A 22897-nucleotide genomic window follows, 5' to 3' on the forward strand; every position below is an offset into this window, starting at 1 on the left:
AGTGTGCATCCTTAAACCAGCATTATTTACATCAACCCATTTCCAGTACACTCCCCCAGCTCCCTTCTGGAGTTCACACATTCATTAAGCTACAACCAGCCTTTGTGGAAACCTACACAAATACCTACTCTAGGTTAAGACCCAGCCTGGAATCTTATTCTAGAGCAAAATCCTCCTCCATGTGAAGAGCTATACAGAGTAACTGTTTAAATGAGTCTTCAGAAATAACAGGGATAACAAATACCTAGAAGATAGAAGAAAATAAGGAATTCAAACATTTGTTCATGTTTTTTTTTGGTCACTACAAGAATTTTTCACAAAAAGAAAAAGAACTTAAAACAGTTACCAGCATGTCCAGACTTACCTATTTTTTTCTTCCTCCTTAAATCTGCAAAAAATCTTCTGTTAAATGGAATGGATTTAAAAGATTTCAAATACTTGGATACGACAACACCATCCAGTGGTCAGGAAGCTGGATCTTGGAAGATGCAGATTCTGCTATTCCTGAAACTCATTTTGATGTCTCTCCCTGTCTCAGGTGTCCCTACTTAAAAACAGTTCAAATCTTCCTCCCATCCCTGCAATGGATAAAAAGGGAGAGGGAGCGGTTAGTTGCTTGAGAAACATGAAACAAAGCAGCCAAACAATTTCTCTGTAGCTTCCTGAAGGAAGCTGACAATTGGTCTAGAATGATTTTCACATATTTTAGGTATCAGATAGTAGACAGACTCACACTCATGCTACCAAACCTGAAACCACCATTGGTTTTTCGTGTGAGTGCTGAACTTGCAGCTCCACTCAGGGTCACAGTGCAGAAGTTCCTAACCCTGAGCTACACTAGCCACTAGCCCTGCTGATGAAGATCTGCTGCATCTCTCAGATTCACAGGTTTGCTGGTTTTTATTTGTTTTTGTTTTTTTTTTTGTTTTTTTGTTTTTTGTTGTTGTTTTTGTTTTTGTTTTTTTTTTTGGGGGGGGGTTGTTTTTTGTATTTTGTTTTTTTTTTTTCCCTGTATAAGCTCAGGTATGATTTTATGTAATTCATGTCTTAACCAGCGTATCTAACATGATACCTTGCAAGTGGATATGTAAGCCAGCTCCTTTTTTTCTGAAGCTAAGCACTCTCCAAATCCACTTTGGGTAATTCATTGGTTCTGCTAACTCCTCTGCTCTGCGCAGATTGCCAAGGGAGAACAATAAATACAGCAACAGATGCATGGAGAATTTTTGCTCTTGACTATGCATCATATTTGAGTAAACAGAAATTAGCAAAAGAGCAGCCAAGTATCAACCATACCTCCTTAGTCTGCAAATTCACTTACTGTGCAGCCCTTAAGTATTTCTTATTTAGATACAAGAGCTGGAACACATAAGAAATATCCAAAGCAGCTATATATATACATATACATTAAACAGCCAACCCTACTGCCCTGCCTTACCCCACACCTCTGTGGGATAGTGCTACTTTGGATGCAGTGTTGAGCAAGGAGCGTTCGGGACATTTTCTGAAGTAACTGTCACAAACAAATGAGAAGAAAAATCTACTCTGTCAAACACAACGTCGTACTTCTTCATCACTGTGCCACAACAGGACTCGCATCTGTCAAGGAAATAGCAGGTGTTCCAAATAAATGTAAGAGACTCAGGTTCATTCAGTCAAATTGATGCTGCCAGGGCGATCCTAGAGAAGTGAGAGGTTTGGGTGAAGCCAAGCTGTTACTCCCGTTGCTCCTACACAGGGTGAAGGTTATTGTACTTTTGTGCCGAAAAATGACAGTGGTTTAAATTTGAAGGATTTACAGGCTGTGGTACCAAATGATGAGAGTTGAAAGGTCTTACCTCAGGGTAACTGACAGGAATTAACCTCAGGTAAGAAGAGACTAGGAAAAACAAGAAAAGCCACCTGTACAGCGGCTGTTGGGAAGCTTATAGGAAGTGATGGTCCCAAATCAATGCTCAGTGAATGGAGGTCTTCTGCACAGTATCCAGCATCAAAGCAACTGCACCTACTGAAACACTTTGTCCCCATACTCACAGAAATGCTAAGGGTCAGATCAGCCCAAAACTGCTCTATCCCTTCTTCTCCTGAGGTCCCTGCAATAAGGCTGTAAGGAATACTATAGGGATTTTGGGAAGCAGAGAATCACGTTTCAATTTATCTATTCACAGTACGTTTGGCAGATAAACAGAAAAGTTAATTCCCCAGAGAGATCCATCCAGTACTTTTCCAAAGTGCTTTATGCAATATGCATACCCTCAACTTTGCTTTGAAAAGCAAAGAAGAGCTGTGAATTTCCACAAGAAGATGTCTTTGCTTCAATTAATAACAGCATATCATTTTGGACTACAGCTCCCCAAACAGTGAAAAGCTGCTTAGTTCTCTCTCCAACAGATAACTGAGGCTGACTAACAGGCTGCTTGCAAACCAGAAGAGAAGATGTTGCACTCAGAAATCACTGCTGCCTATTTAATTTTTAAGGTGTAAAAATTAGGATCTTTAAACAAATCAAAGCAGAGAGAATAAAAAAGATTAATTAGGGAGCTGAGCTGGAGAGTATGGTATTTATTATCAACATTTCTCAAGCACAGCTCTTGCTGGGATGTGAACGAGCCAGTCCTGAGATCCCAGTATTCCCTCCCCTGCAGAGAGCCCATTGTGGCAGCCTCAAAAGCTCTGTCTCCCTTGTGCTGCTGGTGTGAATTCTGGATCCACAGCTATTTTGGGGCAGTTTGCCAGCACCCAACAAAGATTTCCATCTGAGAATCTGAGTCAGGCCATGTGATTTAATTAATGAGATAACAATAAAACTGGCATGCCTTTGTGAAGGTATCAAGTAGAGAAGAACGATGGAAGTGGAATATGTCAACTTCTGTATACTTACAGAGATTCAGCTCTGTAGACATAACATTTGAATTAGCTCTCCTTAGTCTGGGAAACTAACTTTGTAACATTGGGGTACTTCTTACAGTAATCCTTTGCGTGACAGGACTTTGACAAGAAGCGGCTCTGGGCGGTTCCCTGATAGCGGTGGTGCCTGCATGAGGCATCTGTGGGGGCAGAGTCCTGACTCGGGGCCGCAGCCACCCACGCTGCCTCCACGGAGCACGGGCACTCGAATCCGGCTCACGCACCCGGCACGTGGATCGCAGACCTGGAGACCAACAGGGACAGTGTGCTGGGAACATGATGGTGGGGAAGTAGAGGCTAATGCTGACTGCCCTTTAGCTCTGTTGTTAAATCCATATACAGCAGCCAGCACCAACCTCTGCCGCAGCCTCTACAGCTTTGCAACAAAGCACACAACAAAACTGGTTCAGACGCCTCGTCTTTGATAGCACGAACAGGACAGTAAAATGAGAAATTATGAAAATAAGCAAGTTTCATTTGAATAAATATGGAAACATATGGATCAGTAGGTTTTTATACACACAGGTACATGTGAGTTTCTAATGGCGCTTTGTTTAAAAAAATATATTCAAAACCCATAAAGAGTTAACTTAACATGGAATGCAAAGAAGTTGTAAGAAGCTTCGTGCAGGAAGCTATAAAACTGGAACAACTAAGACTTTATGAGACAGGGGACATGCTCACTTGTGAACAGTATTAAAACACCAATTTTATTCAGGAATACAGAATACATTTTTTAAGATTTCCAGTTTACAAAAGTTTAAGATAAGGCTGGCTTTGAACATACAACCTCCCTTAAAGCATTTAAGTAACTTCTCCATTTCAAGTTGAAAAAACCCCTCAAATCAGGGAAAAAAAAAAAGAAAAAAAAAAAAAAGAAAAAAAAGACAAATGAAGGCCACAGTCCTGTACTGGGATACATTCAGGGAGAATCCAGCACAGTGTTGAAATTCTTCCTGCAGTCCATATTTTAGTCCATGGGTGTAATATAACCTTGTGTTAATAAAAAAAATATTGCAGATCTAGTAAGAGCTGCAAGAAAAGCCCTTGTCTTACCATTTTAGTTCCAGGCACGATATGCAAAGTAGCTTCCAATAAGCAACAGTTAAAAACAGTACTCGTCATTTGATCACCACATTAAAAATACCGCGTTAATTTTTTTTCTTCACTTATACGATTTGAAATATTCATTAAAAATCATAATCAGTGTCCCTCCATCCTTTTCATCATTAATAGTTTTCCTTATCTACTAAAACCATTTGTCTTTGCTACGATGTCTAAAAGTAAAGAGCACCAGATTAACAAGCTGCAGCATTAATTAAAGCGAGAGTCACCTCTTTCCTCCACTCAGTTTCTAAATCTATCACAAGGGCCCTATTAGCTGTATCAAAGTGAAGTGCTGTAAATAAAACTGATATGGCTTAAAAGCAGAGGAAGAAAGAATGCAGAGTTACTTAAAATTTGCAATGCAGTCAGTGTTTTTGTGTATGTCACTGCAGACAAGAGCCAAGAAAATTACTCACAGGCCTTCTTTTAAAAGCATTACTGTCAGTTTTCCATTTCCAGTACCAGAGAGGTAAATGGTAATTTGCCTTACAAGGAACTTCAGATTACTATCAAGCAGAATCACTAATGGCTTCTTTTTAAATATACAGCACTGTGATTTCAGCAGAGGTTACAGATGCTTGAAGTTCCTGAATTTTATATGTTTATTTTTAAATGACCTTTCCAACATGTCTTCATTTACCTCAAGTAGTCATTTCTTCAAACTCTTTTGTTCAAATATATTAATAGCTGCACTGAGAACTACTCAATACAGTAGTCACCTTTCAGTACAGATGTGGAAACAGAATTTGGCTCTTGAAGAAAAATTTAACTGATTTTACTTTTGTAAAAATGAGTCTTTGAAGTAGCATACATTTGTTTTAATATTAAGTAGAAAGGAAAGCTCTTGGATGACTAACATCAAACTAAGAGGTTAAGAAAAATTGCAGACAACAGGATGATCAATTCCAATTTTACCTGCTACCGAGAAGAAACCCTATCACGTGGTATTGGATGAACATTTAACTTCAGCCTTACAAGCTGCAGGATTTTCAATGAAATATTTAACTTCATCAGCACGCTTCCCAAAGATTCCACTGAATAATGCAGTGTAATGCTGTATCAACACACTAGAAATGACACATCATAAACAATTCCTGTGTGATACTACAGCATTTTCCAAAGAAACCAGCCTAGCAAACCTGTTCTGTCAACCAGAAAATTGAGGTAAGACGAGCCACCCCAAGTTTTAGCACATTTTTTTGTAACAAGATACTGAACTGCTGTAGTCCTCAAAGTTCAGTGGTCCCCGTAAGTAACAATGAAGAGGAAGACAAGACTTGTTGCTCTTTTTGGATATTTAGACAGTGATATGTAATAACACCCAGAAATGCAGGTAACAGATTTTCCAATCAACATTCAAACAGAAAGGCACAATCTCCTTTTAAGCTGTGTTCTCAAAAACTAGAAGATTCCTGTACAAAGATAAATACATCCTTAGCTGGAAGGGAAAACATCACACCATTAAGAATGTTTTTTCCTTTTTTTTTTTTTTGTTTTGTTTTGTTTTGTTTTGAAAGTCCAAGTGGATTATCTTAATGCAAAAGTTACATGAATATATACATCCTGAAAGAGTATCTTTTTTTAAATATATATATATGTACATATATGACAGTGACTGACACAGAAGACAGAAGAAACAAGCTCTTTTCCTACTTCTTAGCAATGTAAGGCAATGTTTTTCAGATGCCACAGGCACACAGTATTTGGGCTGCACACCCTCTGGTGTCTTAGAATACACACAGTGAAATGCAATCCCTGTGGAAGGCTTGTTTGAGGGATCCTGGACACAAAGATTTAGTTTCACCAATACAGCCTTAGGCAACTTTAAAAAGATACCTAATTACAATGAAACTACTGCAAACTCTTTAATTGCATGTTTTCAAGACCAATATAAAGTTTCTAAAACTGCAACAGAAAACCATTAAGGTTAATTTTGATACAGTATAATATACCTCTCTCACAGAGGCCAAGCAGAACCTTAACGAAAGGCAAGAGGGACAGCAGGGTCCAGTGATCACAGGAGATATCTCTGCACCCACCTATACAATTAACTCATTCACATACCTGAGTCTGATCTACCTGTAAAATAAAGAATAGCTGTCTGCTCTTGCAATGACAACAGTCTGCCTATTACCTTGGTCAGCCAGTAATAAAGCTAAATCCTGCTTTGTGCAGGACAGCATAATTACATCGCTTGAGTTCTCAGCAAGGATGAAATCTGACCCACTCTTGTACATAACTTTGCAAGGACCTAGGAGCATCTTCACCAATGCACTTCACCACAGGCTGCCTAAGCCTGTAATGAAAGCTGCCCTTAATCTGCTTCCAAAGTCAGCCCATCAGCATTAGAATTCTCCAGGACTCCCCACCATGTCCTCAGTCCTGGAATGACCTGTGCTTGTAAATCTATCTGGTCCCTGCCTCTTGCATATCGTGGCAATAGACTCCAGAGCTGGAAATGAAAAAACAAAACAAAACAAAACAAAAGACAAACAAACAAACAAACAAAACCCAAAAAACAAACAACTAACAACAACAACAACACCCTATAACCTCCTCCCTAAAAATTCAGGTGTATTTGTATTTATGAGAACTGAGACTGAATTTGAATTGTTCCCTTGCCTACACTCCAAATTCTTGGGCTCTGAGCATGTAACCTTTGGGCAAAAGAATCTACCTTACAAAGATGGGGAGGAAGAAAGCAGAAGGTGTGGGCAGTCAGCTTCCTTCACTTCCTTTAAACAGTAAAGTCTGTTTAATGAAACCTTTCTTTTACATAGAAAGAGTGGGAAATGTGGGATAGACAAATATAAATAATTTTTCAAGGCAGATTTTCCCCAGACAAGGAGACACTGCACTGTTTTCTGTATACTGAGCACAAGACGTGCTTGTGGCATTTAAATCCACAGCTTCCTCCCTCTTGCCTTTACATCAGAGGTGCTTTCACATGGTGATTCAACAAGATGCACTGAAACACATTTGACAGAAGACCATTACAAGACTTAGGGTGGAACAGACATAAATAATTTTGGTTTTCTGCAGAAGTTAGAATTTCAACCAAATGAACGTGAATAATGCAAACTCTGTGAAAACCAATGAGTTTATCAAAAAACCAAAACTTTGACAGTTTAGAGTTCTTGTGGTGTAGCAAAACTAAACCCAAGTGATGCACTGTGTACACACCTACACACAGTATTACACATATGTATCCATAATGTACACATACCTGCTGTAGATGGGATGCCAAGCCCAACACCTTTCACTGCTTTCAGGTATTTTACAAATATAACAGACTACTCACTGACATTAAAGATTTCTGTGCTAGGTGTTTGCCTCACACCAGTTTTGGTATTGAATATTTTGCTGGAACAATCTGGGGGTTTGTTTTGTTGTGGGGCTTTTATAAGAGGGAACACATGGAGTACTGTTATGCCACACAGGAAAAGAAGTCTTGCTCTATTGTTTTGAGAAGCTTCAGTGCCTCTGTATTCAGCCTTGACATTTGACAGAAAAGCCAACCTATGTGGTGTTGCTGAGACAACCCATGCAAATTTGGCCTAGATACCGGCATCTGGGAAAAGAAAACAACCCTTGCTTAGTTACAGTTGTTGCATCCTCACAAACTTGACAGGCCACGCAGAGATGCGTCAAGTAGATTTTCTGCAATTTCGGCACTGCCAGGCAGCTGGCATTGGGCACCAGCCCTCCAAGCAGAATGACTGCCTCTCATGTGCTTTAGTGACCACCAGTTGGCACCAGATGGTAAGAAGAAACAGCTCCCACGTCGACAGTGTGGAAGGAAGTCTGAAAACAAGAGTCCTTCTGGCAGAGTTCTTGTGTACAACTTCTGTAAATATTATACACACACATATATACATTCATATACAGTAAGCAGTCCAATAAATACAACATATCAGTTCTTTTGACAAAGCACTCATGTTTCTCTTACTGGTCTGAACTAGAACTTGCTCACAGAAATACTGTGGAGAGCTTACGTGACTCTAGGTTTAGCTCTCCTTGCTATGCCTTTGATGAGCCCAAAATGCTGAATTCAAATATTAACTCAGTGTGAATTCAAAGCAAGTCATCATTCAGGCACATGTCCCCTGAAACCTATCAGCCACAGCAGATTAACCCACACAGACACAGTAAATACCTTCTGGCCATCACAACTACCGGAGCAGTTACACTTCTCTTTCAGCAATGTGGCTGACCAGAGGATCCCTCTGATCTGCTGTCCTCTCCAGAAGAGTTCTGTGCCCATCCATGCTGCCATGGATGTCTCTCACCCAGCTGTTGGACGTGCCCACAGGACTTTCTGCCATGGGGGTGTCTGTGCTGGCCAAGCTTCCCGACCGAGAGCGGTAAGGAGGAAGGTCAGGCTGATCAGGGGATTCAGATTCGGAACAGTATGGCGGTGGAGGAAGGTCAAACCAAGGTGGTCTGCTGTAAGACACACAACAGAGTAAGAAATTACTGAAAACAGTGGGACAGAAGATAGTACATAGTATTCCAATGATGAAAAAACAAAGAGTATTTCTTAGTTTTTCACACTGCAACACAGATCGAGATCTCAGACCTGCTCACATCATTCAGGTAATTTCAAAGTGTCACACCACCACTGGGAAGCAAGGTTTCTGGCCGAGGTGCAACACAGTAATTTACAACCTGTTTAACAATCCACACACTGAGTTAGAAGGCTATGGACTTCCAAGAAAGCTGGCTCAAAGACAGCTGTGCAAGAGGTAAAAAACTTTTCTGTTTAACATTTACACCAGAGAAAACACTAAAAGAAGTAACATTAAGTGGTGGATTTACACCTATAAATGATGACGTGAACAGAAGAAAGCTCCAAGGAAACCTCCAGTAAGTGACAGAGATTAATGGCTTAGAGTCTACAAATAAATAACAAACTGAATTCTCCACACTGACAAATCACTTTGGCTGTCATGAAATCGTATGCAGAGCAACTGTTAAGTAGGCACAGGCAAGATGAGTACTGCATTCAGGAAAACTGCTCAGTGGTTCTGATAGCAAGCAAGTAAAGGCACTGAAGGATTGAAGAGATTGATAACAGGCCCTGGGAGCAATTAGCTCTGAAATTGCTGATGGCTTTATCAGCTCAGGTGAGGAGTGATTAGTCTGGACACCTGCTCATTTAGTTGTCCTTAATAATGAAAGACATCATTATTATGAAAGTCAACATTAAGACAAGGGACCTGCAGCCAAAAGCAGTACAGAATAGGAATTGACTATTATTCTTAAATCCCACAGTTTGTACTAAAAATACCAACAGGGTGATCGTGAACAATCGAAATTGTTAAAGTTTGTACCATATCCTTTTTATGTAGAGGGGATGTCTGCTTACAAGTCTTGTTTGCAAAGACTTTACAGACAAAGGCTAAAATGAAGGTTAATTATCTACAAATAAAACCAATGTCATAACTACAAAAGCATCATAAACAAGCCACACCCACTCCTAAGCACTTCTAGCTATTTAAATTAAGAAGAGTTCTTTCTATTCTAGAGTTCTGTTCTTTTCTTCTCTTGGTAAAAGGCAAAGCAGTGCAGAAGAATGATACAATTTCTTTATACAAGAACTGAAGAACTATCTCACCTTTATATACTAATCATAAATAAACAGGGCTGTATTTTTCCAGTGCTATGACCTACAACTTAGCTGGGTTTTTTTGGTGAAACTCCAAATTCAGTTTTCACATTTTGATTCCAGACTGACACACAGGCTATCACTACTTGACAAGTGATACATTCTCCTGCCATCCTCAAAATCTTACTACCAGCATGTGCTAGAAGAGCATGACTTGAGTTTGCCTCAGATCCCTTTAATACCACTAACAGTAAAGGGACCTGAGGACCATGAATTTTTCATATACAGAAGGAGCTCAGATTTACTGAAATTTGACCCTTTGCAGGCGACAGAAGCGCAGCACCGGACTTCTGTCAAAAGCAGCAGGAGGTGGGGAGCAGCCGCACAGATTACCAGAGCTGCAGCCAGCAGAGGGACGCTTTGGTGAGTGCGGAATCAGCTCCTGCGCATACCTTTGGTCGAGCACGGCCTCTGAGTAGGAGGGCGGGGAGTCCAGGTCCACTGGCCTGTGGTAGGGCTGGCTGGCCACGTACTGGATGCCGTTGTTGACGTTGTAGGTGACGCTGCAGTGGTGCGGGTGGTCGAGGACCACCAGGCGGGACAGCAGCACGGGGTGCTGCAGGCGATGCACCGGCAGCGTCATCAGATTGTTGCGCTTGCGCTGGTGGTGCAGCACTAAGGCCAGGAAGGCCACCACGAGGACGAAGATGACAGAGCTGCCGATGATGGCGTAAGTGATACTCGGGTAGTAAAGCAGCTGGTTTTCGGAGGTCACGTAGTCTTGGCCGCTCCCTGCCTCTGCAAGACAGAAGGGAAAGGGAAGCCTGAGGTTGGTTTCAATATAAAACTGCTTTTGGCCTATGCTGTGTTTTCTGCTAACACGCTGAGTGACAAAAGGAAGTTTTCCTTTTTCGTTCAGATTGTGAAAAATCTTATTAAATTCCATTCCTTATTAGAAACACATGCATGGAAATTGGAGATTGGCAGAGTATCCCTCAGTCCATGCTCACCCGCAGTAGTGCCAGCACATAAACTGCTAGGGAGAGACAAGCCGAGAAAGAGCAAAATACACACCACAGTAGGAAGCATGAGCATTATCATGGGCGTATCTCCCCCAGCACTACCTATAAGTCATAGCTTTTATTTCCAGAGGTGAGACACCCAGTTCCAAGGCATAACCACAATACCGCAGCTGCACCTGGGAAAGCTCACTAGAATTAGAGATGTAGAAGGCGCAACGCTTACTTTTTTTTTTTTTTTTTTTTACTTTACATTCCCCAACACCTTTTAAGCCCCATCACAGGTCATGCAGCCATTGAGCAATATATTTTTGGGCAGAAATCTCTCTTTTTGTGCAGCCTGTAATTCCTTATAGCCTCAAACAGGCTATTCTGACACTCAACTACCTCAAGAAAAATATGAGGCTGAGTAAAAACCAAACCAAACAAACAGAATCCCAAATCCACACAATTACAAGAGTATGATCCATCTAAATTCTTCATTTCCAGCCAACAGAAGGCTGGCACAGTAAGTCTTGGCATATGATTTTTCTTTCTTTTCCTTATCAAGCAGAACTGCTTTTCAGTCATACAGAATTGCAGCAGAGCCACTAACGTATTTCTCTAACAACAGATAATTAAATATACACTGACTGTACCCAGCATAATGGAAGACCTCTACTCAAGCACCCACTGTTTTCATCATGATGGTTTAAGTATTTCTCTCAATATTTGATTTTGGTAGTTCACTTGGATGGTTAAACACCAAACCACAATTTCCAGCATCACTATAAATAGCTTCTGCATTTGTCAGTAAGATAATATAACACAAAATGGCTAATCCTTTAAACATCTGCATTCTAAAGCACATATACTTTCATAAGAAGAGATGAGATGGGAAAAAAGACTGTATCAGAACAAAGAAAACATGATTTCTTCACTATGAGTGTAGTGAGGAACAGGTTGCTCAGAGAAGCTGTGGATGCCCCATCCCTGGAAGCGTTCAAGGCCAGGCTGGCTAGGGCTTTGAGCAACCTGGTCTAGAGGAAAGTGTCCCTGCTCACAACAGGTGGTTGGAACAAGGTGGTCTTTAGGGCTCATTCCAACCCAAACCATTCTGTGATTATAGGTCCTGCTACCAACTGTGAAAGCTACCACTCAGATAAAGTTGCTCTACTGGTGATGCCACAGACCAGAGCTTTGCAGGGCAGCTGCAAGCCAGACTCTTCCTGATACTTAGCTAAACGCCTCAGGGAGGATCTTTGCTAACTTTATTTCCCTGCGCAGCTGTGCTAGAGAAAGCAGAAATCGCTGTTTCTAGTCAACATTTGGTCTCTGGCTCACTCAGCAAAGTGAATCAAGTCTGCATGAGGAATGTAAATGAAAGCAGAAGGAAGGAAAGGAATTGACATGCATTAGTAATTTTAATTACAGCCCATCACATATTACTCTGGCTCCTTTAATACACTCCCAAAATTCAACAGCTGAGAAATTAATTCATGTCACATATCACAGACAAGGGCCAGTGCAGGAAATATAATGACAAGCAGATCATTTTTATGCAAACATCAAGAAGTTTATTTGCAAGGACTGACCCATGGACAAATACTACTACCTGCAGCAAGTGCAAGGAAGGAGAATCTATTATGACATCCCAGTAAAACATCACAAGGCTCTCATTCAATTCGGCTCACTGGTTACAGTGCATTGGCATAAGGCTGAAGACAAGATGCCTTTGCAGACCCGATGTGACCTAATTAGTTACCATGGGGTCATTCTGCAGCAGCACAGTCTCTTCTCTGTATAATCTCCATCTTACTAAAAGGCAGGAAAAATGAGAAGTGAATTATCCATCAACTTTTTTTTCTAATCTTTTAAAGTTTTCCACCTGTTTACGATAGCATCTTCCAGGTCCTACAAGAACCAGTTCGATAAATCCAAACAATTAAATAGACTGCTGAAGAAAAACTGCTTTGTCAAAAGTCAGATGGGATCTGATGACCAGCTTTAGAACAGTGTGAAACAAAACATCTTTTATCTGGTTTTACAATCCTTTTCATACAATAACCATAGACATATTTTGCAGAGATTTAGGATACCTTTGCAGTTAACATGCCGTTTTGGAGATTTGGGATTACTGTGGCTAATGAAACATCATTTATTTACCAGTAATTCTATTCCTTCTGGGATGTTTAGATCTGTTTCTTGTATTCCCATTTAGCTCACTGTGTCTCTGAAACCCAGAACAATCTAAGAGCATGCCTACAGACCTGGTCTCTGAATCAGAAGCAGAGCTATTAGGGTGCAGTCTTGAACAGTGCTGTCTGGTGCAACCTTTGAACCAGCCAACACAGCAACGTTGCATTTGGGATTGGAATTACTGTCTCCATCAGTTCAGCTAATTCGACTCCAAGTATCTCTAACATGAAGTGGTACAGAGGAGTACAGATATACCCTGTTAAGAGGAAAGAATCTGGTTCATTTGTCAAGTGCTCTTTCTTGCACCCCAGGCAGTGTTGAGGATTTGTACAGAGACACCCTCCCCATACAAAGAATCCAGCTCCCTAAACGTGCATCGTCTTTACACCTGTCCAGGAACAGACTGTACCTGAGATGGAGTTCTAACTAAGAAGCTGTCATTGAAATAAGTCTTCTTTCACCACAATAACAACTTTATTCTTGCCTTGTCAGTGGGTTTTCTGGGCCAAGAAGATATTATCTTAAGGTCTTCTAGGAAGTCATGCTCACAAGTGAAGTCCAGTGGCATTTCACTTTGGCAATGATATAATTTATTACATGAAAGACCAAGCTGTACCTAATCTCTCTTATGAAAGTAACATTACCTGAGCCTATCAACACTGCTTGGCTTACAGTCCTAGAGAGATGAATTGTCTTTAATGGTCTTCCAAAGTAACGTTTTGGCAAGAAAATTGCTCTATGGCCCAGCTAAAACAAAAGTAGCAGAATTATGAGGTAGTTTTGCATACAGGAGACTTTTACATCAAATTTTTGCTTTGTTTTTCTATATACCTGATCATGTTGAAGTAGTAACTTTTTAGAATTCCTTGAAAACATTCTGGTTGTTTTTTGTAGAGCCTGGTGAATATTCAGAGGTTTGGAAGGGAGTGAGGGGTACTGACGTGAGACTGCCTGATGAACCTGTATCCATTCTGCACTCGATGTAAAAGGGAGAAGGTGAGATATACAGAGCAGCTGAAAATTCTTAGTTGGACATGCATGACTACTTAAGGAAATAAAATCCATTACTCTTTAGCTCTGCTCTAATAACTTTCAGCAAATGTTTACACATCACAGAAGTCATTGAACTGAATTTCTTGGTAATTCAGTTATCCTCTCCCAGGAGAAGCAGGCATTATCCAGGTAGGTTTAAAAAGTTCTGCCTGCTCTGCTACTAAGTGCAAATTCATGAAAAAGAGTGAGTGGGCAAGCAAATTTAACTTAAATTCATGGAGTATTTATTATTTTGTGCTTTTTTTTTTTCCCTGAAGAAGATCCGTTTTCTATTATGCCACATATAAACAGTTTATCAATGCCACTTATGCCTATTAAACCCTAGTATCTGGAAAATGCTGGATTCACAGATTAGAGATTTTTGGAGTGTAAAAAGCCTTGTGAATAATTTAGGAAAATACTGATAAAGGAAACATAGCAGGTTGTGCTCAGAGGTCTATTTTATTGACTGTGAACAAATTTGCTGTCTCAAAGTTTAAAAAGATCTGAGAGTAACTGCATTAAGTCTGCCAGACATAGGGATGAGAGGCCATTATTTTATCTTTCACAATCCTCTGCTCAAGCCTGGATTTTCACAGTTCATTGGAGAAAAAGCTTTTGAAATACATAATCTGAGCAGACATCTGTAGCCTTAATGAGGACGAGTCACGGTCCATCTCCAACAAAGATGCTACTGTAACAACACATTTAAATTCCAACTGGTTAAAGTGTAGAGCTGCAGCTTGGAAGGTTAAAGACAACAAAAATCAAATGCAGACAGGCAGAGCCTCTGCACATTATTTACTTTCTGTGTTTGGGGTTCTTAGGGCATCCAGCTAAATCTCCCAAACTCTTACTAATTTTTCATCCTTGATGATTTTATATGCCATTAAAACAAGTCTCATATAGATTTTGTGCACTGAACTTTCAGAATACTCTTTATTCTAGTGATGTTTTTTCTTACTGAGTTATCTTTTTTCCCTATTGCCCTTCTCAGTGTTACAAACAAGATCCCCCTCAGACAACACAACACCTTGACCTCATGAAGTCTCAGGCTAGGTTACCATTGTTCCCCTCCTGAACAGCTTCACAGTTCCCATAGACACCAGAGGCAAGGATTTGTTTTCAGCTGCATTCAAAGCGTGTTTTGACCCTGCTATGGCTTTCTCTGTTTCAGGCACAGAAGAGAGATTCACTAATGGAGGTGTTACACATACTAAAGAGATCTTATCTGTGGGACTTGGCTAGAGGAATACAATATGATTACATCTTTGCTTAACAGGTACTTGGTAAATGGGTAAGATTTCTGGGAAGGTACCAGGATGAAGTTCCTTCCAGGTATGTCTGTAACAGTCACAGCTTCACAGACGAAGACACACAACAGGCATATGCACAGATATCCAGGCTTCAAACGGCACCAAGGTGATCCTGTGTTTAAATCCCTGCTAATCACAAGTGTCCCTAACGCCCACAGACCAGAACCACAGCAAACAGAACAGCCCCTGATCTAAGAAGCTGGAGAAAAGGGTGACTCTATTACCAAGTCTTGAAGTTACCCATCAGGTAATTTTCTCCATCTCTGCCTGGTTCCTTGCCTGGCCATCCCCACCTGAAAACTAGGTAGTGATGTTCACACTTTCTCAGGACATTCTCCAAAGTTCTTTCAAACTAACATGAACTACATTTTCCTGAAAAGTCTAAGTGTTTCAAGTATCAATCCAAAGTCTTAAATACCACAGCATGCTCTGTCTTTACCTATTCTTTTGGATGACTGGAAAGACAGTCACAACCTTGCCTGCATAAACACAGTAGGACCTCTTGATATGAAAAACTTGTTAATTGTACATAGATAGATAGATAGATAGATTTACATCACTATTGTTATTAGTGTAACAACTTAACCTCTGAGAAGTGAAACATTAATTTCTCTGTATAATGCACTTTAGAGGCTCTGAACAAAACAATGGTTATTGTTCCCAAGAATGTAAAGCTCAGTGTAAGGCTTGGAACTATATATAGTTATACAAGTAGCCAGCAAGACACAGATAAACCTAAGGACTGGAGCAGTCAGCAGAATTAGAAGCAGTGCCAGCATGTCTCATTCAGTGCACCAGAATGAGTGCATTACCAATGCCTTCCTCCCCAGACTTAAATCCTCATCCTGACCACGCGCCACAAGAGCTGTGCTTTCAAATCTTTGCAGCTGCTCTAAAAGAGCAGCTGAGTCAGCCTGAAGATCAAGAGCCTCACCTCTCACATGCCATCCTTTTTTATCTTCTGCAGGGTAGGATAATTACTCCGTGCACTTCACACACATACAAAGAAAAGAAAAGCAGCAAACTGAGCAAATAAGTAGAGAACTAAGAAATACTTAGCAGTAGTCATGGCAACCAAAGTTCTAAAATTACCTTGGCAGCAATGTAAAAAGCTGCAAAGCCAAAACCTGCCATAAAGCCCAGAAACAAAAGGTCCAGACTTGGCAGCTGGATGGAGCCCAAGGAGGAAATTAAAGTGTTACTCAAATGTAATTCAGGAATACTCCTGAATTGATCTATGCAGCAGTTCCTGGACACATGATGGGATAGTGGTGTTCTTTGATTAAATCATAGCCAGTATAAAAACCAGGCCCGAAAGCAGGGGTAGAACATAAAAAGGAAGCATTTCGTCCTGTCAGTTTCCTCTTTCTCCTTTCTAAATGGAGGGTTACCATCAAGGAGGCTACCACAAAATTGGTTACTATAGAGTTCTTGTAACATTATATGACAGGAAAATGCCACTTAGGAAGAGTCTGAGCCACTGATAGCTTTAGGGGCTTGTGCTACTATTGGCCCTCCCAAGCACTAAATTAAACGTGCTCTGCAGAAGGAAAACCTCCAACTGCACCCACCAGAAGGCTCTTTGGTCAACCAAGCTTATAAAATAAATCAAGAATCTGCTTCAAAGAAAGAAAAACAATATTATCTTCATAGCATAAACATGGTCTGGTGCTCTTGCTGAGACACATGACAACTACATGCCTCCCAGGCTCTAGTGCCAGTTCAAGCAAGGTGCCTAAGGTGGAGATAATAACCACTGAATCTAAAGCATAGACTGCTCTTTCCTCCAATCTCCCAAGAGGTATTCCGGTTACAAACAGTATTCCCCAACTGCATAAAAGTCCAGGTTTGAGGTCTTTGGTTGCTGTGTATTCTCTTGCGTACCAATAATGAGTAGTATAGGATAGTCTTGAAAGTTAAAACAATATAATGTTTTAATGGAGAAGTTAACAGAACTGTGAAATCCAGCCAGCAAGACCCAAGCCTATTCAGTCTCCAACTTTTAAGGAGTAATGGACATACACTGAAATGCAAGAAATTCCACCTCATCGTGAGAAAGAATTCCTTTACACTGAGGGTGGCAAAGCACTGGAACAGGCCATCCAAGGAAATCATGGCTTCTCTAGAGATATTCAAGAGGTCCCTTCCAACCCTCGTGATTCTTTGATTCTGCAGTAGCAGCTTAATCTTCACTTCAACTCAACTAAAGCATACTATTTTCTACCAAACAACATTGGCAACACTGGCAAATTTATGTGCAAGCGCACTGTCCTGTCTTCTGCAAAAGTTAATTGGAGCCCTGAGCCAGGTAAGAGCCTGGACATTGTATCAGTACCCTGCCAGCAGAAAGGCATGCCCTACCTTGATTAATTTTGAAAGGTCTTCAGTACAGTTCCAAGTCAAAATTATGAAGGAAAACAGGTTTGGCAAAGGCCTTGGGTGGCTTTGCCTTTCCTATTCCCTAAGTGTTTAGAATCCAAGCTTCCATGACATACTCCACTAACATCCCTTGGAATCATGTGAATATCTAGGAGGCAGAAAAACCCAACAAATAAAAACAAAAAGTAAGCTAATTAAAATGAAAATTTGTGGATGAAATGCTTGTGTTTCTATCAACTCCGAAACGAAATTACAACCATTGTAAAACTGTTACCAATTTATCTTGAGTGATCTACATGCCTGAAAAAAATGCACGTTATTTCAACAGAATGTCTGGAAAAAGCTGGATGTGGGATGCTGTGCAGGACAGATGAATTGCATTTTTATAGTGTTTGTTCTGGAGGCTGGCAAGGAGAGACACAGAGTGCTCAGCTAGAATGCGCACATTAACTTTTTCCTGGGTGCTGATTAGTGCTATGAACAGCTGGAGCGGAAGAAGGATAATAAGGCTTGAAGAAATGCGGGGCAGGATTTATGGAGCCTGCAGTCAGGTATACATAGCAAGAAATACTGCTGAAATGTGATTTAAATCTGTTGTAGAATAAGTTTATAATCAGTTTATAAATTTAATCTAATTGTTCAAGAATTTTTTTTTCAATGGCTCTGAGGTTTGAAAAAGTGTTAGTACAATGTCCATGTCCTGTTTTACATATTAATATTGTCAATCCTATTTTTTTTCTAGAATTGTGAAGGAGATGTTGCCAGATACACAATACACATAGCTTCACTTGTTCAAGATACAATCTAGAAACCATGAGCAGGTAGTGAGCTTGAGTAAAAAAAGAAAAATCTGCAGAGACAGACAATACCTTCCAGGTCACTTAATCCCTTTCCTAGTGTCACCTTTAACATCACCCATTCATTCAAACCTACTCAATGCCCTTGCAGTGACTGCCTCGAGGATGCCACAGAAGAAAACAGCCGCAAATCCACTCCAGCAAGAGTCTGCTACCCTCTAGGAATCAAGAGGACTGGAGAGGAAAGCAAGACTACAACAACTGCGTGATGTGGGTAGACACTCAGTCCAAACCAAGATGAAGTGGAGTGCTTGGCTCCAACTGACAATGCACCTGTGTGAAGTTACATTATGAGAGCCTCCTAAAGTTATCCTGACTTTGCATTACAATAATTTGACATACAAACTAATGTTTCCTTCTAGCCACAAGCTTTGTAAACTCAAGAAACTCATTCCAAATGGTGGCCTAAGCAGCTTCACTGTGTTCAGGTTCCACCTTCAGGAAGGTCCTAACAAACCTTGTAACTGGCTGCATATCAAATTCTATATTTCCTTAAATATTATACGTACATACACACAACAGAAAAAAAAAGAGAGCAAAATACAACAGCAGAGAAGACAGCAATTGGCTGTGAAAGTAGCTATTGCATAGCCCTTTCTGGCCTTCCCCATCACAAGACCCAGACCATCAAATGCCAGAGAAAGTGTGAGGGAGGAAGAAAGAACAGAGAAGCAAATGAGGCAAAGAGAAGAAAAAGAAAAAAAGCTCCATTTGAAAGCTAGTGTAAACAAATGGGACACTAACAAGCATCTGGAAGGCATTAACACCAGGAAGAAGATAAACATGTGCTTTTCATCCTCTGATAAAAATCTCACTTGATCAGAAAAGATGACACTGAAAATAGGGAGTGGGAGGGAAACATTCAAAGGCTGTGGCTGCCAGTGGCTCATTAGAAAACTGAAAGCTTTTCAGGGGGGGTCCAAAAGACTCTGCTCCGAACCTGAACCTATTCAGTAATCACCTGAATGACAAAGAATGCTTATTCAGCTTGCTGTTAGGCAACATCAACCCTGCTAGATGACATCAAAATTAAAAATGATTTTAAAATAGCAGAAATGGTCAGGATCACATGTAGTCAGGTATCAGCAGGAAACAGCATGTTCACTGGCAGTGAAAAATACAACCCAAACAGAATCCAGCTCTAGCAAGATGTGTGCTCGAGTATTTATCCAGCTCAGGACGCCACACTTGAAAAAGCAAAGGTGAATCAGACCTTGATGGAGAACAACATGAATTATAAGAGGCCCACACAGACACTAAATACCAAGAAGGGATTGTTTTGGCTGAAGAAAGCATTCCAGGGAAGCTTTTAATACTTTTAAATACAGAAGTCTGAAATTAATGAGAATCAAAACCATGCCTGCTCTAACAGTGTAAGTGCAGGGCTTTCAGGCACTGCAGGGAAGTGTCCCAAATGACTAACATGAGAAATCACAGCTTTATTTCATATGTCTAACTGATTGGAGTTGTCACCTCAGTCAGCGAATAAACAGCAGTAGCACCACATGCCTTCATGCCTTTAGATTTCCAGTTACACTGACCACTCTGATGGTTTTATCATAGAGACTATCATTCCTGTATCTCCTCAGAAGAGTTTCTCAATGTTTTTTCTGAAGAATATAAAAAATCCTATAAACTTAAGGGTATCTACAATCTGGGTTAAACTTGAACCACTTACCCCCAAAGGCAAAGCACCACGGTAACTTACTGCCTACATGCGTAGCTCTGGTGTGAGGTGCAATTTGCAAAATGGCAAGGAGAATGCAGCACTGGGACAGATCCCCTCAAGCCAAGAATGATCTAGCTGTGCTTTGGAAGTACCCTGAGACCTCTGACAGTCCTGAATACACTGGCCTGTAGTCACAAATAACAACACTTTCACCCTGCCAATCAAATAACCCAAAACACCCCATAAAACCTAAATTTGGGTTATTTCTCCTGGTGAGCTGACAAACCTGTGTTTGTTTCACTAAACCTGTCTTCAGATAAACAGAAAAAAGATGAAAAATGCCTTCTAACAATAAGGATAGAGATTCCTCTTGCAAAGAATTTTATATCACTTGTTACATGATCTTACATTCTTCTCCCAAGTTCATTAGGAGTTCATACTTCATTGGCAAATCAATAAATTCTATGAGCCTTAGAAGCTACCCATGCATTCAGAAAGGAAGGAGGAGCTCATCTCCTCCTTTAAGCGTGCAGAGGACACTTGGATACCTTTCCCACATGGATGGACTTAGCATAACATTTCAGACAGTAAATCAAGATATTATAGTACCTGGGACTTTATCCAGAACCCTTTTTTTTTTTTTTTTTTTTGAAACATGCATTATAAAAATTTTGGTCTCACTTCAGCAAGTTTTCATTTAAATAAATTAACCAAAAAATATCTTTATTTACAGAATGAAGAAAACTGCTACACCTGATGAAAGGTGGTTTATTCAGCACTGACAAATGCAGCCTAATGAATGTGAGAGTGCCAGATTTTATTCCTGCTGAAGATGTAGTCTTGTTTTTTGTTTCCAGAGAGATTGTGGAAACATTTATTTTCCCTTTGACCCTGGCTGACTGACTAAACTAGTAATACTGAATTGTGCAATTCTTGATATGAAAAGCATGTGTACAATGCAAGAAAGAAGAAACTATTTTAAAATTTGTATTAAGAGGCAAGAATCATAATTATTAATCACTATGTCAAGATAATTACTGTATGCAAGGGCAAATGAAGAGATTTTTGGTGGCATACTTATAGTTCTCGTTCTGTGTGAAAAGACTGGAGGCAAATCATAATGATTAGTACAGCTTAGCATAGTTTAAAAGGCACTGAATTAGCTAATGTGTCACATGAGAACGAACCTTTGTTGACAGAAACTTTGGCTAATGCATAGCAGTGGTAAAGAACATTAATAGAAAACTGGCTTATCACAAGGAAAGGATATTAACTGTATTATTATGCCATGATTCTGCAAAATCCCAATGAAACCATGTTTGAACACTGGCAGTCTATTTTGGCCAGCTTACTCGAAGACAGAATTAGGTTGATGGAGAGTACAGCATGAGAAACAAAGATGATGAATGGAGGAAACAGGGCTTAAATATCAAGAGAGAAAAAAGCATGCTTTATTTAGTATTGAGAAAATATTATTAAGAGGAGATATGACTGAAGTATTTATAATAGCTACGGGTTATAAAAAATAATCTCAGTGACTAATTCTTAGATAATTGGACAGAGCAGAACTAAAGGTGAATAAGGGTATAAGGGAAAAGATGCAAGACATTTAATGAAACACTTCTCAGGAAGAAGAGAAAATAGGTAAAATGATACTTCATGACTAAATTTAAACAAAAACTGGGGGTCTTCGTGGGCTGGGTGAAAGCTTCTAGGAAGCATAATTTGTAATAGCTGAGACATGTGTCCATTTACACACACACAAGCATCTGCTGCAATTTTAGAAATCATTCTTAAGCAAGGTTAAGAGTTTATCTCATTTGAAAGAGGAAGAAACAAAGCCATTTACTCCTTTATAGTATAGATGCAAATGACCAACTGTAGTATTTTTTAATAGTACTATTCCTATAAGTATTTAAAGACAAATCAATGTTACAGTAATCCAACAAAATAGGTAAATCTACTCCTTACCTAAAATGCAAGACTTAAATTAATAAAATGATTCACTTCAACCCACAGAGCTAAAGATTGTCAGCCAGGATCAGAAATTGGGAGTTCTCAGCTTCCATCATCCATACCCTCCTCTCCACACACACAAAGACTTTAATGAATTATTTACTTTTTCTTTACTATCAAAGAGGAGGCAGTTTTATTGCTTTACTCTTAAGGTGCACTTAATTATCCTTGAGCAACCCAGTCCTGTCCTCCCCAGCAGTCTGTGGTATTTTAACAAGCTGTCTATATATAGTGTTCACACGTTAAGATGGAGGCTGATTTAATATGCTTATGTCTCAGCTTAAAAACTTGTTTAAACACAAATTGGGAAAGAAAATTAAAAGAATAAAAAAGCCAGATCATGCTGCATTCTAGTCTGAGTGGAACACACCAAGTATCTAAAGAATACTGAATAAAAATGCAAAACAAACCACAGACACACACTTGTTCTGCATGACTCCTTGCTCCCTTTGCAAATAGCTTTAATTTTTCAGCTAATTTTGTTCCTGCAGATAAGGACCCCATAAACCAAGACCTCTGTGCTCTCATGTTCCTCTGCATCATGCTCACCTGTGCAATTCTATATCCTTCTCTCTGAACATTTTAAATACACAAACAACAAATGGTGCAATCGGCTTTCATCGGGCTTTTCACAGAAGTTTCAAGAGCTGTAAAAATGGAACATAATGGTTACCTGTGATTCATAAAGTGACAGATGACCTGGGAGACCTCTAGGAAAAATAAATCCTAAAATGCAATTTTCACACTCTGGGGTGTAACTACCCTGCCTTGGGAGTGTCACTGCAGTCTTGAAGGGATTAAAACAAAGA

The 22897-nt window shown here is 40.0% G+C and overlaps 1 protein-coding gene across 4 annotated transcripts in view; it reads right to left on the reverse strand.

The window, feature by feature from the left end:
• Positions 1–3652: 3652 nt before the first annotated feature.
• The window catches only part of LDLRAD3 (low density lipoprotein receptor class A domain containing 3), a 107127-nt gene continuing 87882 nt past the window's right edge, over positions 3653–22897 (reverse strand). For 2 of the 4 annotated variants that reach the window (XM_040068694.2, XM_040068691.2), the window contains exons 5-6: positions 10075–10420; positions 3653–8457 (exon numbers count right to left, since the gene is read on the reverse strand). In XM_040068694.2, the coding sequence (XP_039924628.1) occupies positions 8199–8457; positions 10075–10420 (605 nt within the window). In that variant the 3' untranslated portion in view covers positions 3653–8198. Of the gene's footprint in view, positions 8461–10074; positions 10421–22897 lie in introns of all 4 variants that reach the window. The other 2 variants (XM_040068692.2, XM_040068690.2) reach the window with 1 other exon arrangement.

Source organism: Hirundo rustica, chromosome 6, assembly GCF_015227805.2.
Source record: "Hirundo rustica isolate bHirRus1 chromosome 6, bHirRus1.pri.v3, whole genome shotgun sequence".
Classification (NCBI taxonomy): domain Eukaryota; kingdom Metazoa; phylum Chordata; class Aves; order Passeriformes; family Hirundinidae; genus Hirundo; species Hirundo rustica.